The sequence below is a fragment of the Aotus nancymaae genome, unplaced genomic scaffold, assembly GCF_030222135.1.
Source record: "Aotus nancymaae isolate 86718 unplaced genomic scaffold, 86718_ANA_hifiasm-v0.15.2.pri h1tg000059l, whole genome shotgun sequence".
Lineage (NCBI taxonomy): Eukaryota > Metazoa > Chordata > Mammalia > Primates > Aotidae > Aotus > Aotus nancymaae.
Window position 1 is genome coordinate 42680661 of NW_026988473.1, and position 18183 is coordinate 42698843.

The window sequence follows — 18183 nt, forward strand, 5'->3', positions numbered from 1 at the left end:
GGATAGAATCTGTCTGTCTGGGAGAGTGGAGTGGAGGCAGGGGGACAGTTTTCAGCTGTGGAGTTCCTCAAGACTTAGAGACCAGACTGAGCTGGGGGACATTATCCCAGTCTTGAGGCGTGGGACCAGAAGGCAGATGCTTCTGCCCTCATCCTAATGTCCTCATGCAGGGACCCAAGGTGGACAGCATTGATCCCCCTTTGTGAACTCAACCTGGGCACATGGTGGGGCCCAATATCTCAACCTGTTTCCTAACCCAGAGCCACACAGGACAGACCCCAGATTTGTCACCGAGAGGTGCTCTGGCATCCATGTCCAGGCCCACGTGGGGATAGAGGGCAGGGGGAAAGTCTCTCTCCCTCACCCAGGTCCTCTGAACATAGGCTCTGTGGCATGAGGCTGACCTTATCCGCATCTGGTCTAGGAGGGAGGAAGGAAGGAGCTGCTGGTGCTAAAGTCTCCCCACCCTCAAAGGGGGACTTCACAGATTATTGCTGGGTTTGGTTGTTGGAAGCTGACAGTGATTTATTGGCAGATTGAGGTGGGGGTACGTGTGAGAATTTAAGATAGACTCTACTGATAGCTTCTGATGTTTACCTGCCCCAGGTCTTAAACCTGGAGATAATAAAAATATAACAGCTAATGTCCAAAGAACACCCTCCTCGTGTGAGGCTCATCACGCTAAATGCTTTCCATAAGTTTCTGGCAAGGACCTTCTAGGTAGCACTATTTTTATTCCCACTTAATGGATGAGGAGACTAAGCTCTAGAGGGCCAAGTGACTAATCCAAGGTCACACAGCTGTTATGTGACAGGCTCTGAGCCCAGGTGTATCTGGCTGCAGGGCCACCACCACTAACCCCTGTATGACACTGCCTCACAGAACTGCAGCTGGCTTCTCTGTATCCCCCGTAGCCCTGCTCCATCATCATGCTGTGGTGGGCTCTGAGGACCAGGACCTAGGCTTTCACCCTCTCCCTGTCCCTGGCTGCCAGTGCACTTGGGCAAGGTCACGTCCTCTCTCTGGGCCTCAGTTTCCTCATCTGTGAAATGAAAGGCTGGATTGAGTGACCTTTAAGATCTCCCTCACTTAAAAATTCCCCAAGGAAGTCATTATAGCGTGGAGCTTGCACACATGGGTTCCGGCATCAGGCCGGCCCAGCTCTGCCACTTAGTGGGTGTGTGGCCTTGGATCAGTTGCCTAATATTTCTGAGCCTCATTTCCTTTGTCTGAGAAATTGGGGGTGATGGCAGTACTTTCTTTGAACAGTTATGGAGAGGAATAAATGAGATCATGTGTTTAAAGTGCTTACTTGGCACAGTGCCTGTAACTTAAATTCAAGAAATAAATTTCCTATTCTTCCCATGATCATTTATTGTTAAGGGACATTTGTCTGACCAGGTCGATCGATGAGATTATTGGTGTTTTTCATGAATGTTAAGATGTACATGCGTCATCTTAAAGTCAGGCACTCTGATATATTCACACGTGCACATCCTCTTACTCGGAGATGTACATGCCTGGACACACTCATTCTGTCTCCTTCTCTGTCACATACTTGCACACATTATGTGAGTGAGTGCACACACGAGGCACACATGTCTCCTGCAATCTTTCATCTCTCCTTGGCAGCCCTGCTGGTATATTGGACCCTGGCCTTCATCACCAAGACCATCAAGTTTGTCAAGTTCTTGGACCACGCCATCGGCTTCTCACAGCTGCGCTTCTGCCTCACGGGGCTGCTGGTGATCCTCTATGGGATGCTGCTCCTCGTGGAGATCAATGTCATCAGGGTGAGGGTAAGCAGGCCACCAAGGGTGCACCTGGGCCGGTGAGGGGTGGGGAGCGGAGGCGCTGACCTCTGTCCTGCCCTGCATTCGGGTCCCCACCCTGCCTCTCAGCCAAGCTGAGAAGAGGTCAGCTCGTTACCTGCCCCTCCTAAAGGGAAGTGAGGGCATGAGGGAAGTTTCAGAAAAGACACAGCATCTGGCCCACATGCGCTCTACTCCAGACTCCCAGAGGGAGAGGGGGTGACGAGTGTGTTCGCTGAGGTTGGAGGATGACTTTTCTCCCATAGAGAGGGAAAAAAGCATCAGGCGCTGGCCTCTCCTACTTTCCTTTTTTCGGGGTTGGGGGACTTCTCTGTGCTTTAATGCATTCATACAGTCACGTGCATACATGAATGAGTGTTTTATTTTTCCTTATGTTTGCTCCTGCCTCCCTCTCTCTTCCCCACCCCAGACTCTAAACTTCCTGTTCCCCTGCCCTTACCTCCCCAGGTAGCCCAGATTAATGACCTCATTTGACTTTCCATGCTTTGTTTTTATTAATATAATACCACATGCGTCTATCTAAATAAATACCTATTCAGGCTTTTCCCCCACAACACAAGTGAATAGGTAGGTTTCCCCTCAGTATTTGTCTTGTAAGAATGGGATCGTATTATGCACTGTGCTTTTGTCACCCAACAAATACCTCCTGGGACTCCCTCCAAGCCATCTGATATGGCTAATCCCATTTTCTTAATGGCTGCATAATATTCCATTGCATGGATAAGCCATAATGTATTCAGCTATTTCTCTATGGATGGGCATTCACTCTGTTGCCAAGTTCTTGCATTCATGAATAGTGGTGTATTGAACATACTTATATCTTTATGTACTGCTGCTTTTTTTTTTGTGGGAGAGAGTTCAAGGAGCAGTGTTGCTGGGTCAAAGGGTCTGTGTATTTTAAATTTTGATCAGTGTTACATATTACCTTCCAGAAAGACTGCAATCTACCAGCAATGAGTGAGAAAACCCTTTCCCTAACTTCCAGCCAGCAGCGAGGGCCATAGCCCTGCTAAACTTGGACTGCCTGCATTTCTCTGACTCTTCTGCTTTTAGTTGGCTATCTGCAGGGCACAAAGCTCCTTATGTGCCCCTGCTCCAGTGACCCTCACAGGAGCCCTGTGATGCAAGCACCATTCCCTTTATAGATGAGGAAGCATTTTAGATGAGGCTTGTCCAAAAACACCTTGCTAGTAAATGGAGGAGGCAGGATTCGAACCCAGGTCTGCATGACTTGGAGTTCTGTGAACTGTATATGAAACATGGTGGCATCCTTAGATCGGTGGAGAAGATAGTATATGAGAGATTCCTGCTCCTTCCTAACCCAGCCTAGCCAGAGGGGTTCAAAGTCGACCTCAATGAGCAGTTATAAAGTCAGGAGGCCCTGACATTAGTGGCCAAAGAGTATTGGGGAGTCCTTTTCCTGGTAATAATTATAGGTGAAAGATGACACCATCTGTTAGAGATCAAGCATGGAATATTACACCCCCAGATCCTTGCTAGGACAAGGTGGGCAGTGGTGAGAAGTTGCACTTACCCATCCCCCATGGTCCATGTGCCCCACAGAGATACATCTTCTTCAAGACACCGAGGGAGGTAAAGCCACCTGAGGACCTGCAGGACCTGGGGGTGCGCTTCCTGCAACCCTTTGTGAATCTGCTGTCCAAAGGCACCTACTGGTGGATGAATGCTTTCATCAAGACGGCCCACAAAAAGCCCATTGACTTGCGAGCCATCGGGAAGCTGCCCATCGCCATGAGGGCCCTCACCAACTACCAGCGGCTCCGCGAGGCCTTTGACGCCCAGGTGGTCAGTGGGGGCATGGCCACACCATCCATTCCCTGCCTTCTGGTTTAGGGTCACAGAGAGGGACCTCAAAAGGCATTAGATCAAACTCCTGGTGGGACAAGAGTGGAAACTGAGGCTAGTGAGGGGGAGAAGCTTGCCTTAAGTCACGCAGTGAACCAGGGACAAGTGCAGGCAGGGCTGAAGGTTCATAGGACAGGCACAGTTGGAATGGCCCTTACTGTTTAGGTCATCTTGTCCAACATCCTCATCCAGATGGGGAAACTGAGGCTCTGAGAAGGGAAGTGGCCCCCACTGGACTCTCGTGCCACGTGCTCTTTCTTCTGGAGCTTAATGACAATAAAGGTTGGAGTGCTCACTTGATTTGGAGAGCAGGGGTGTTAGTGGCCTGATCCTTACTGTAACTCTGTGAGTTGAGCCAGGCAGGAATCTCTCCATGTCACTGAGGAGAAAACTGAGGCCCTGAGAAAGGCTGTGACCTGCCTGGAGCCGGCCCACAGCTGGTAGGCGGTGAGCCAGTCTCCTGACTCCCAGTGCAGTGCTCCTTCCCTGCCTCTGCCCTTGCATCAGGGCAGCTGCTGAGGCAGACATGGTGGCAGGTGGCAATGAGTGAGTGTGGCACATGGCCACTTCCTCATTCCAATGCTGTGCTCATCACATAGTTCCTGACTGACCAGCTGTTCACACAGCTGATGACCTTGAGCAATCATCTGGCCTCAGTTTCCCCATCTAGACTATGTTGGCATTGACAGGGCCTTCCCAATCATGCACTTGGTGATTCCATGATCTTTTCCTGGAGTTCACCTGTTTGTAGAGGATGTGATCACTGGGTTTCCCTGGGCAACAGGTGCCAGGGGCATCCTGGGAGGCTAAGGCCAGCCATGAATGAGCCCTCAGCCACTCTGACCTGGCCATAATCTCTCTGGGCAGCGGAAGGACGTGCAGGGCACTCAAGGTGCCCGGGCCATCTGGCAGGCACTCAGCCATGCCTTTGGGAGGCGCCTGGTCCTCAGCAGCACTTTCCGCATCTTGGCCGACCTGCTGGGCTTCGCGGGGCCACTGTGCATCTTCGGGATCGTGGACCACCTTGGGAAGGAGAATGACGTCTTCCAGCCCAAGGTAGGCAGCACTAGGGGAAGGGGAAGGCACCCTCTAGAAAGTTTTCAGTGGTATGTGAAAGTGCAACAGGCCAATGTGTGTGAGCCTTGGCCACACTGGAGTGGCTCCTCACACATGCGCAAAGCCCATAGCAGTATCCCCACCACAGAATGCTCTGCATCTGGTCAACAGAAATGCCAGGGGGTGAGCTTATGCCCGAAGGGTCCTGCTGTCTGCTCACCATCACCACTATAATACCTCTCCCAGTAGTTAGGTCATTCCGAAAGCTGCAAGAAGTGCATTTGCTTGTCCAGTGTCTAGAGCTTCTGTGACTTGGATTTGTTGGCTTTCCGTTCCTGTCATCTTAGTAAACTCTTTATGAGTTTTCAAGATCTGTCTTCTTCGGTCCTGTAAATCCTGGCACTCCAGCTTCTGCAGGGGCATCTTGGGAACTGCTGTCAGAGGAGAGTGGGAAACCCTCATGAGTGGAGCTTTGTCCCTCCCCACTCCAAATTGCATTCAAAGCTGCCCGCAGTTTTATTAATATGTTGGACTTCTCCATTAAGATTTCTTTTTTAAGAAAAGTTTCCATGGCTTAAAAACACTGGAAACTTATTGGACTAGATTATATCCGATGGCCTTTGTAGCTGCAAAGACTCTACAAACTGAAATTTGTTGGAGATGGAAAACCTTTCCCTGGGTTATTTTCCGTGCATGGGGCCGTAGCATCCACTTCGGGGGCTGGGGAGTACGGTGTTCTATTGTCTGTTTCCCTGCAGCCATTTAGGTTTAAATGGTCACAAAATGAAAAACTTTTCACCCCTAATAAGTTTCAGAGTTTTAATTTCCAAGTGAGGATGTCATTATTTTTAACCACAGTCTGAAAACAATGCAGAGAACTGAGAACTAGGGTTTTTAATAATTTATGACACGCTTTGCGTAACGTTTGTTCATCTCATGAGCTCCAAAATCGCAGCTAGCAGTTAATCCTCAGGAGGTTTCTTTTCATTTTTCTGGAGATATAATTAGTCAGCTGAGCAGTTTTGGCCACAAATATGAGATACACCGAGTCTGATTTATGCGGCACACGTTTATTGAACACTGCTGTGTGCCAGGCCTGGATTGGGCTGTGGGAATATGAAAGCAACAGTTATGACGAGGGATGATTAACAATATGAACAGCCACTTATTGACCACATAATACATACCTGGCTGTGTGCATGAGTTATCCATGTGTTATTTAATCCCTAAAACTACCTTTGGTGTGAGTATATTTTTGTAACAGCTTTACTGTGATACAACTCACATATTGTACAATTTATGAGATGATAGGTATTCTTATCCCCATTTTACAGATGAGAAAGTTGAGACTCAGAAAGGTTAAGTACATTTCCCAGAGTCTCTCAGCTAGTTAGTAACAAAGGCAGGATTTGATTACATGACTCTTTCACTCCACAGTCTGGGCATTTACAACCAGGAAGCTGAATTGACTTATTTTCAAGCTATCACCTCTGGCTCCAAGGATTATGAAATCCAATGGTGGAGAGAGAAATCAAAGTAAAATACTTTTATGCTATGTGTTACATATGACTCTTAGGAGGTGTATTCAGGGAATTATGGGAAAAGAGAGTGATTAACTTAGCCAACGGTCATAAACAGCTTCATAGAGGAGGGGATGTTTGAATGGGGTTTGATGGATGAGTAGGAATTTGCCAGGCTGCCATGGGAAGATTTCTTGTTCAATCAAGAATGCAAGGACTGCTTTTGCTTATTTAAACTTTGATGGCTTTTGAAGCTGTATCTGGCTTTTTGAGCCTCTGTACTTTACCTGGCCCAAAAAAGAGAGGGGAAACAGCTGCTTCTCTTGTCTACAGAAGTGTCACCTTCAGCTGTCATCTGACCATAGGCCACCCCAGAATACCCTCCACTGGCGATCCTGCAGCAGCATGGAGCCAGTTGTTAATATCAGGGGAAATGACACAGGCCAGAGCCCTTATCAGCGTGCCCACACCACTCTCTTCTTCCTGTGTTTCCCTTGTGGGATTCTGCTAAGGAGGGAGCTTTGAGACAGGATGTGCCAAAGAGATGGTGAGAACACTTAGAATTGTAGTTCATCTGATCTAAAGATTAGAACACTTAGAATTGTAGTTCATATTATCATTACCGTTTTTTTCTCTTTGTTTATACACAAACCCTGGGGTTTATTGCCCTCTCATTGGAATGCTCTTGTCCCAGTTACTCAGCACACAAATCCCTGAGACAGATGGCTCTGCCTCAGTGGCAGTGGGCCTTATCAGATTTAATATTTGTTCCCTGCAGCCCAAACACAATCAGCAAATTTCCGACACAGAAACGAGAGTTGAAAGTAAATATAGTCTCCAGTGTCCGCAACAAAGAACTCTCCGTCATGTGGTCACCTGGGATGTGGCTTAATTCTCATTTGGGCTTCTGAGCTGCGAAAATGGGGGAAAGGGATCATTTACTGAGGTCGTTTGGTTCATCTCCCAGCCCCCCAGCCATTCTAATCCAGAGAGAGCCGAGTGCTATTCTGGTCTTTATGAGTGACAAAGAAGGAAGCTCCCTAGCTACATGTTGCAGTGTTTAACAGTCTGAGTGAGGAAGCCCTTTTTTTCCACCCAGCCTGAATCCATCCTGCTGCAGTCGGCACAGCTTGGCACCTATGGTTTATTCATCATCACTCTTCCCTTCTAAGATACTCAGAGTTGGCAAGAAACAAATCATCTACGGGCGAACATTTCTGATGTCATCTTTAGTTACTGAGCGTGTCTGTGATCTGCCAGCTCTTTGATGCTCCTGTCACCCCGCTGCCACTCCCCAGGGAAGGCTGGGACCCAGGTCAGGCTCTGCCCATGATCTATAGCTCTTTCCAGCCTCCTCTCAAGCCCACTCCCCACTCGCAATCTGTCACCTGCTGTGGATGCCACTGATCTGGCTAGAGGGCAAGGGAATTGGATTCATAAGGAGCTGCTGGTGTCTGAAACCTGCCAGCACCGTCCTGGGCTATCAGCTGAGTCCGAGGAAGAAGGCACAGCCTGGGTTTGATCAAAGGGCCAAAGCTTCAAACAGCCTCTAAACCTCAGTAGGAAAACGTGTAGGTTTGGGAGTGTGTATGCATTTATTTCTGAGTGAGTTCCCCTAGGAACTGCTTATGGTTCTTTACATGTGTTTTGTTTGTCCTTATGTCTTTTGGTGTGTCTTTTTTTTTTTTTTTTTGAGACAAGAGTCTCGCCCTGTCACCGAGGCTGGAGTGCAATGGTGCAATCTTGGCTCACTGCAGCCTCCACCTCCTAGGTTCAAGCGATTCTCCTGCCTCAGCCTCCCCAGTAACTGAGATTACAGGCATGCACCACCATGCCCAGCTAATTTTTTGTATCTTTAGTAAAGACGAAGTTTCACCATGTAGGCCAGGCTGGTCTTGAACTCCTGACCTTGTGATCCGCCCGCCTCGGCCTCCCAAAGTGCTGGGATTACAGGCGTGAGCCACCATTCCCAGCCTGGTGTGTCTTTTTCTGTGTGTGTGTGTGTATGTGTGTGTGCACGTGTGTGTGTATGCCCCTATTTGGACGGCCACATTTGTGGCTATCATTATGAGTGACTTAATGAGTGTATATGCATTGATCGCTCTATGAATTCATGGTTTTGGTGTGTGCTCTGGCTTCTTCATAACCAAGTCCATGCAGGGGCTCTGTTCTGGAGTACCTGCCTTCAATTCACTAGCTCCTTCTTGGCCACCAAGACTCTGCTCAAATGTCACCTGCTCCAGGAAGCCTTCATCTGGTTGAATTAGATGCCCCTCCTCTGTGCTCGCATAACATCCTATCAAAGCACCCCTTGTCTCTTTCCCCGACTTGATCCTCTGTCCCCCATTGTCTGAGCTCTGTGTGCCCAGCACTCAGCCCCCTGCCTGGCACCCAGGAGATGCATGGGAAATGGTTCTGCGATGAATGAATAATGCAGCGGTTCCTGTGTACTGAGTGCTTACACTTACTGTTTTGTTGTTGTTATTGCTTTTTACATGCACTGTTACATTTGTAAGGTTGACCGAAAGGACGGAGGGGCAGACCCAGGGTCAGGTTTAGCAAGTTTATTTCAACCTGCCAGGTTGGCTGCCTCACCATAGGCAGTGAAAGCAGCAGCCTGGCTTACAGACTATGGGGGTCATATAGGGGTTTTGCAGGTAGCCAGGTGCTATTCTAAGAAAAACCACATCTTGGTTCTTAGGTGCTAACATTCTGCTTAATTGGGTCACCATCCTGGGTTCGAGAGCCGGGTGGACCACATCCTGGAACCCAGGTGCCCTGCTTACAAGGCTTGAGGCTGCTTTTGTTGTGAGCTTGGCTTAGCAGGGGAGAACGGGCAGGGGGTCTATGGGCTTGCCTTGCTGTGACCCTAACAACATTGACTTCTCGTAACAACTCTCTGAAGTAGAAACCCTTCATAGCTTCATATTACAGATGAGGAAACTGAGGCTAAGAGAGGTTGAGGAACTTACCTAACGACACAGTGGCTAATATATGATGAGTCAGGACCTCTAAGTCCAGGCTCTTACCAGTCATGTCAAACAGTCTTGGGTAGGTGTGTTGGTCCATGGGTGGTCAAAGTTCTCATCTTTACCCAGGGCCCCCTGAGGGCTGGGACCTATGGACAACTCACCTTTTGGTACCTGCCAAAATAGGAAGCAAGAGCCCAAGTGATCCCTTCTCCTTTAAGCACCAGAGAACACAGGAAGGGGAACTTTCCAGTCATACCTGTGACCAGGCAGAGCCCATGGGGATCCAGACTGTAGAGCTGGGAGTGCTGGGTTCTATTTCTGCCTCTGCAGCTAACTCTCTTTATCCTCCTCAGCAGTCACATTCTGCAAGCCTCAATTGCAAAATGTATAATAACTTCTGTAGAAAGTACATAGGGGCATGAAGATCATAGGCTTGATTACTTTTACAAAATGGGTATTGAGCACTACTGGGGGAATCCCTGGAAACAACCACAATTCTTCCCTGAGAGCTCGTGAAAATGCAAGACTAGGGCTTATGATTTTCCAAAGCGTTTTCTTCCACCAGGTGTTAGGTCATAGGTCTTTGGTCTTTTCTCTCTCACTGTGGTGCCTGCAGGGTGCTAGCCAGTGCTGTCATACCCACTCCCCGTTTCCCAGGACCCTCTTCTCAGGAGACTCCACCAGGGCCTCCCTTCCTTGGGCAGCACTGCAGGCCTCTTGGCTAGTCTGGTACCCACTTCTTTTTTTAGATGGAGTCTCACTCTGTCACCCAGGCTGGAGTGCAGTGGCACAATCTCAGCTCACTGCAACCTCTGCCTCCCAAGTTCAAGTGATTCTCCTGTCCCAGCCTCCCGAGTAGCTGGGATTATAGGCGTGCACCACCACGCTCAACTTTTTTTTTTTTTTTTTTTTTTTGTATTTTTAGTAGAAACAGGGTTTTAGCATATTGGCCAGGCTGGTCTCAAACTCCTGACCTCAGGTGATCCACCCACCTCAGCCTCTCAAAGTGCTGGGATTACAGGCATAAGCAACCATGCCCAGCCAGGTACCCACTTTTTTTTTTTTTTTTTTTGAGACAGTCTCACTCTGCCACCCATGCTGGAGTGCAGTGGCCTGATCTCGGCTCACTGCAACCTCTGCCTCCCAATTCAAGAGATTCTCCTATCTTAGCCTCCCGAGTAGCTGGGACTACAGGCAGCCGCCACCATGCCTGGCTAATTTTTGTATTGTTAGTAGAGGTTTCACCATGATGGCCAGGCTGGTCTCGAACTCCTGACCTCATGATCCACCCACCTTGGCCTCCCAAAGTGCTGGGATTACAGACGTGAGCCACCGCACCCAGCTGGTACCCACTTCTTAACCAAAACTTAGCTATTCCAGCTTTTTGAAGAGAGATCTAATAACGACCTAATGACATAACTGCAGTGAGATTTTTATTTTAACAGATCACAAAATTCTCAATCCACAAAAATAGTTTTCTGACCCTAGGATGTGTGTGTTGGGAGAAGGGAGGGAGTCAAAGTTTTGCCTTTAGAGCTGCAAAACCAGAATTTGTTGTTTTGTTAAAAGTGTACAAATATGGACGAGCATATTTAACAAGTAACACCCATAGTTTAACCAACAAACGTGATCAGTTGGCTTTTCCAGCCCTCATTCTCCAGCCTGTGTGTTTTCTGATCATCGTAGCACAGTGTGTGTGTGGCATTCCATGTTGCTCCAGAGCTTTCATGAGAATCAGTGGTCTTAGATGCATAGTGGTCCCACGAGTATCATAATTACCTAACCATTCCCCGTGGCTGGACGTTTGTGTGGGTTTTTGCATTCTCCTCCTGCTCTGGCCCCAAAGTAGATGTCTGTGTTCATACAACTGTTACTTTGTGTGAAATTATTTTTTTCTTTTTCTTTTTTTTGAGATGGAGTCTCACTCTGTTGCCAGGCTGGAATGCAGTGGCACAATCTCGGCTCACTGCAACCTCTGCCTCCTGGGTTCAAGCAATTCTCCTGCCTCAGCCTCCCAAGTATCTTGGACTATAGCTGTGCACCACCACACCTGGCTAAGTTTTGTATTTTTAGTAGAGATGGGGTTTCACCATGTTGGCCAGGATTGTCTCTATCTCCTGACCTCGTGATCTGCCCTCATCAACCTCCCAAAGTGCTGGGATTACAGGTGTGAGCCACTGCCCCCGGCCGAAATTATTTTCTTTGGGATAAATTCTCATGATGTGTTTCGTTGCTTTAAAATCATGAACTTCAGTCTCCAGAGCTGCGTGCCTGCAGAGGACAGTGGGACAGAAGAATCCCAGGGCATGTTCAACAGGACTGGGTCTTCCTAAACCCATGTGCCTATATTTCTGATGGAGTACCAACCAGGGGACATGTTCCCATCCCCCACAAGTCACAAGCCTGTAACTGACACTAGGACACTTAAGGTCAAAGGCCTGGATGTGGCCTAGACAGTGGGTCTGGAGTAGTGTTTTTGACATCACCCAGGTTCATGTTCGCATGTTGTTCCCTTACCAGCATGTGACCTTGAGCCAGCCACTAACCCTCCTGAAACTCCTTTTTTCATGTATGAAATGGGGCTAATAATGGTACCCTCCTCATTAGGGTATTGTGAGGATGGAGTTTTGCAGCTGATAAATATTGTCTCCTGCCCTTCTTCCCCTGTAAGGTCAGGTCTCTCCCTGCAGCCTAATGTTAAGACCCAATTTGCTTCTTATAGCCCACTCCCACCCTTCCACCTTCGACCTCCTTCCTTCATCCTCTTCCCTCTGCCTCTCACTCTAGTACACTGGCAAATGAGACACAGAGCCTGGGTAGGGCCTTCCTCTCAGAGTCTTGCACACATCCCTCAGTGGTCTCCCTGTAGCTGCTTCCTGATGCCCCCAACAGATACAGACCCCCATCCCACAGAGCATGGGAGAGACAGTGGTGAGCAAAACCAGACAGCTCCAGGGAGAAGTGAGGACTGGCTTAGAGAACCTCTGTTAAACTGAGAGGCCACCATCGGAAAGCTCTGATCCAAGTTCCAGGAATTCCTGACTCTAGAGAAAGGCCTCCACTGAGAGCCCAAGCCCTCTCCTCCTGATCCTGGTCATGGATGTGCCCTAGACTCCTAATCACTTTGTTCCCATCCCTCTTTGCCTGCAGTGGCTCCCACACCCTGCCAAATAGCATGCACAGTCCAGGGCAGTGTCTGAGAAAGATCAGAGTTCTGTCTTCACGGAAATATTGATGTGGCTCTGCTGGGGAGCAATGGATTAATCAAGATCAAAGTTTTCCTGGGAGTTATTGATGAATTTGGAAACAGACACACTGTTGTTCCCTGGTATCTTTAGCAACAAAGTTAAATGTTTGTTTCTCTTCACTGGTTGCCATCTGAGAACTTGCTGGAAATGCACAAGAGAACCTTAAATTTAACAGGAGGCCCTGGGAGCCCATGAGACTCATGGGCTTGGGTCTGAAATCTTTTCAGTCTCTTATAAGTGATGAGCTCCCATCTCTCTCCCAAGAGCTCCATGATGCCGTGTTTTCCACTGGTCTTTTCTGCTTAGAAGTCGCTACAGCACAGGCTGTTGGTGAGTTTGGGACAAGGGAGCTGCTGATTCCATTTCTGTAACAGAGAATATGCACCATGAGACTTGTTCTACCAGGTCAGGTTTTAGCTGCCTGTGATTTGCTCTGTTTATTCTTGCCCCATTCAGAATGCTGTCCCCTGGGCCTGTGGCCACAATGCTGAGAGCCATATTTATGAACCAGAGGTTAGAACTGGGCCCGATTCTGTTCTGCTAAGTGGAAAGATGCACAGGGTGTAAGCAACCTTCCCTGTAGTTAGAAGAATGCTTAGATGGATTTATCAGTCTGGTTTTTCACTCATAAACAATTGCACAAGCCTTTGTAAGTATGGGGGGTCTTGTAATAATCATGGCCATGGTCCATTATGGCACAGTGATGTGTACTGACGGTGGTCATTTTGCTGGCAATGACAGCCACCTCTGAATTTCTCTTTCCAACAGACACAATTTCTCGGGGTTTACTTTGTCTCATCCCAAGAGTTCCTTGCCAATGCCTACGTCTTAGCCGTGCTTCTGTTCCTTGCCCTCCTACTGCAAAGGACATTTCTGCAAGCATCCTACTATGTGGCCATTGAAACTGGAATTAACTTGAGAGGAGCAATACAGGTACTTGGATGATAATTTTTTCACTTTGCCCTAAGAACCATTATTAGGAATAATGTCCACAGGTGTTATTTATCCTCATGGACACTCAAGAATAATTCTGCTGTGAATTTATTTTTTGTTGCCAGTTAATAGTGTTTTAAAACAGTAACCATTGACAAGGCAGTGTGGGATAGTGGAAAATGTCTTGAGCCAGACTTGGGAGATGGAGTAGCTCTGGCTCTGGTTCTGCCTTGGACTAGGTCTGAAAAGCCAACTGCTCAGCCCTTGGCATAAAAGTGGCAGACATCACCAATTGATCACAGCACTCTTTCTGACCAAGGGTAAATGCAACCTTGGAATCCTCTCTACATGGCTGTTCCAGAGTTCTGCTACCAGACAGTCTTCTTTAGGCGTGAAAAAAGGAATGTGCTTGACATACCAGCTCGAAATAGCCTCTAAGACAGGGTCCCCTCTAAGATGGGGTATTGGTCCATGGCCTCTTAGGAACCGAGCCACACAGCAGAAGGTAAGGAGTGGGAGCAAGTGTTACGGCCTGAGCTCTGAGCTCTGCCTCCTGTCAGATCAGCGGCTACATTAGATTCTCACAGGAGCATGAACACTATTGTGAACTGTGCATATGAGGGTCTAGGTTGTGTGTTCTTTATGGGAATCTAATGCCTGATGATCTGAAGTGGAAGTTTCACCCTGAAACCTTCCCCCCTCCCCTGGTCCATGGAAAAATTGTCTTCCATGAAACCAGTCACTGGTGCCAAAAAGGTTAGGGACCACTGCTCTGAGTTCTATTTGAGTTCTTAAATCTTGATCACTAATGAGCATGACCTGTTTGGTCAGTTGGGACACTTAAGTCTAGGCTCTTGGTCCTGCCTTTGTGGGTTTCTTCTTAGAGTTTGTTGGAAAAATGATCAAAGCCAGGGAGTATTCAGGGCCACTTTGAAGAAGGTGAGAATGAGAGTTGTCCAAGTCCCAGAATTTTCACCAGGATTTTGGTTCGGCTATCAGACTAGAGACATCCTGTTTGAGAGTAGTTTAAATGGGATAGAAGTTTGTTTATTCTTCACATGGAGTCAGGGCTGACGCAGGAGCTACACAATGATCAGGGACCTGGCTTCTTCTGTAATGTTGCTCTGCCAGCCTTCTTTTGTGACTTTTGTCTCAACAGCCATGGTGGCGATTGAAACTGCCACTATATTTACATTTAAACCAGCCAGAAGAAGGAACAAGAGGAGGGAACGTGTCTTCCTTTTAAAATCATAATGCTCAACTTGCATATATCCTCTCCCATCCCATTGGTGAGAAATTGTCCAAGTTGCCATATCTAGAGAGGCTAGAAAGCTTGGTCTTTATTCTTGTCAGCTATATATGCACTGCTAGAAATTCTTGGTGCAAAGAGGAGAATGGGCATTGGGAGTAACTAGATGCAGCTATGCCTAGTGATTTCATAGTAAAATCCTGAAGCTCCCTCATTCTTCAAAAATGTTCCTCAGAATCATTAACATTGGTCATGTGGGAGCCAGGATCAGAAACTGCAGAAAAGGGACCAAGAGGACAAGGATATATCTTGGACTAGGGACAGTGTCAGAGTTCAAACTCTGGTTATCTTGAAATAGCCTATGTGAACGATGCCCTGTGAAGTTGTGCAGTGCACAACCTTTACAGCTGTATATGGCAACAGTGCCCACCCCCAGTGGTTTCTCACTGGGAAAGCAGAGCATTTCCTCAGGAATGTTATAATGTGACAATAGCAGAAAGAGTCCAGGAAAATCTAAGACCTTCTGAGACTCCCGGGCACCCAGAGCTGGGAGAAACCAAACTGTCGCTCAGTTCAGAAAATCTCTCTAGAAATCCCAGCCTCTGCTCAGACCCCTGCAGTGACAGGAAGACTTGCACCACCACAAACAACAACCACTTCTGTGTTTGGACAGTTTTGTAATTAAATCTACTTACTGTGTGTATGTCATAAATTACTTACCAGCCCAATATTTTCCAATTACTCTAAAAGAGCCAAAAATGGTTTTTTAATGTGTTAGCATATAATTATTTTTATCAAACTGTTTGAATCTTTTGTGTTAATAAGAGAGATTCATTACTATGCCACAAAAAGGAATCACTGGCATTAATTATAGAAACAAATTAGGAGGGCTGGGTGCGGTGGCTCACACCTGCAATCCCAGCACTTTGGGAGGCTGAGGTGGGCAGATTACCTGAGGTCAGGAGTTCAAGACCAACCTGGCCAACATAGTGAGACCCCATCTCTAATAAAAATACAGAAATTAGCCAGGCATGTTGGTGCATGCCTGTAGTCCCAGCTACTCGGGAGGCTGAGGCAGGAGAATGGCTTGAACCAGGGAGGCAGGGGTTGCAGTGAGCCAAGATCATACCACTGCACTCCAACTTGGGCAACAGAGCGAGACTGCATCTCAAAAAAAAAAAGAAACAAATTAAGGGGGGGGGAAATAAAAAACCTTTCTTCCTTTCAGAAATTTCCAGAAAATTTATCCTTACAGATGAGAGTCTTTGTCTTAAGGGGTTTGAGAATAACCACACTTTGTGCATAAAAAGTTACTAAGCAAAATTCCTGAATTATACATACATACATATATATATATATATACACACACACACACACACATACATATATATAAGCTCTCAGTTGTGCATTTCTGTGTATGCTGGTCTTCACTCAATAAGGCTTTATTTCACAGATTACTCGGTGTCCCTACTTCACTGAAACTAGGTGATTATCTTTTAAAGCCTCATTTCATATAACCTAGGAGGTATATAGATTTGTTTAAACATTTCATTGCCATTATTTTAAACCTTACCCACGGTATATATAAACTCACAGAAAGACATAGAATAGGTTCCCGCTTTAAGAAAACCTAACCCACAAAAACCGTGGGTTTACACAAAAGAGGAATTAAGGGGTGGGAATCCATCTTACAACAGAATGAATAATAGAATTTCATCAAGAGCAGGCGTCCGGAGGACATTTAAAACCCAGATGCATTTTTCCTTGTTCAAGAACACATACCCAAAAATTGCAGTCTTTCTGGGAGGCACGATCACTCTGCACATGAAGCTTTTAGGTTCAGAGCTCGGGGGGCCCGTTACCATGTCTGCTCTCCGTCTGCCCTGTGAGGGTCCTTGAGGTGGTTGCACTCCGGGGTTGGTGCTGGGGCTGACTGACCCTCGAATCGTGTAACACATCAAACCTTCCAAAGCCAAACCCTTGTTTTGTTTCAAGGCTCAATTATGACAGGATTTGGTCTCAGAGCAGATCCCCTCCCCAGGCTGGAGATGGCCACTTAAAACAGATGGCCGCCCTATTTCATCATTTTTCTGGCTCTCCACTGAGAGATGTGTGTTCTCCACTGGCCTCTGGTAAATCAAGTATACAGCTGGACATGGAGATCTGCTTTTAAAAATAAAGAACTGGCTGGGCGCAGTGGCTCATGCCTGCGATCTCAGCACTTTGGGAGGCTGAGGTGGGTGGATCACCTGAGGTCAGGAATTCAAGACCAGCCTGGCCAACATGGAGAAACCCCATCTCTACTAAAAATACAAAAATTAGCTGGACATGGAGGCACGTGCCTGTAACTCCAGCTACTCCAGCAGCTGAGGTACAAGAATTGCCTGAACCCGGGAGCTAGAGGCTGCAGTGAACTGAGATCACACCACTGAACTCCAGCCTGGGTGACAGAGTGAGACTCTGTCTCTAAATAAATAAATAAAAATAAAAATAAAGAACCAATTAAGTCCTGTCCTTGGGAAAAAACATTGCTTACTGGGGAAGTAGCTTTCTGTGCTCCTCCTTTGAATGGTGCCTCTCTGATTTATTCAATCTGTAACAAAGCCCTTTACCTCCCTGATCCTCTGTTACCTCATTTGTAGGTTGGAACGGTGACACAGTACCACCTTACAGAGCTGCTCTAGGGCATCATGGGGACTGTCTGGGAAGCCTCTGGCACACTGTAACAGGTGGCATCTGGGGTGGTGATGATGATCAGAATGATGATGAATGTGAAACATTCTACTCTCATTTCTAGACCAAGATTTACAATAAAATTATGCACCTGTCGACCTCCAACCTGTCCATGGGAGAAATGACTGCTGGGCAGATCTGTAACCTGGTTGCCATCGACACCAATCAGCTCATGTGGTTTTTCTTCTTGTGCCCAAACCTCTGGGCCATGCCAGTACAGGTACCGGATGTGCTGAGGGGAAGGGAGGGGGCAGCAGGACACACAACCAGAATCTGCTGGTCCATGGCCGGTGACTAGGAGCGTACTGTCTTCCACTCCGTGCTTGCCTGTACCTTCCACACACTTGGCTGTACCACAGGCTGTACCTCTGGCTCCCTCCTGTCCCATACTCTGCGAGCACTGGCCATGTCTCTTAATGACCAGAGAAGGCAGTATCATTAACACTTTAAAAATGGAGTCAACTTTATGAACTATAGAAAAATCAATCCAAGTGCAGTGGCTCACACCTGTAATCTCAGCACTTTGGGAGGCTGAGGCAGGAGGATCACATGAGTACAGGAGTTCAAGACTGGGCTGGACAGCACAGTAACACAGTGAGAACCCATCTAGAAAGAAAGAAAAGTAAGAGAGAGAGAGAGAGAGAAGGAAAGAAAGGAAAAATCACAGATCTGTGGAACACTCACAGATCTTAAAAGCTATGTTGTAGCAAAATAATTACATTGAAAAGTGTTAGTGATGTATTTTTTAGTAAAGAGAGTAAGTTAGTATGTTGT

General features: G+C 47.3%; 1 protein-coding gene across 1 annotated transcript in view; it reads left to right on the plus strand.

Moving 5' to 3' along the window:
- ABCC8 (ATP binding cassette subfamily C member 8) overlaps positions 1-18183 on the plus strand; it is an 84258-nt gene that overhangs the window by 11146 nt on the left and 54929 nt on the right. Inside the window, 5 exon segments of the mRNA XM_021675173.2 lie at positions 1633-1799; positions 3396-3638; positions 4566-4754; positions 13263-13427; positions 17474-17629. Coding sequence (XP_021530848.2) covers positions 1633-1799; positions 3396-3638; positions 4566-4754; positions 13263-13427; positions 17474-17629 — 920 coding nt within the window.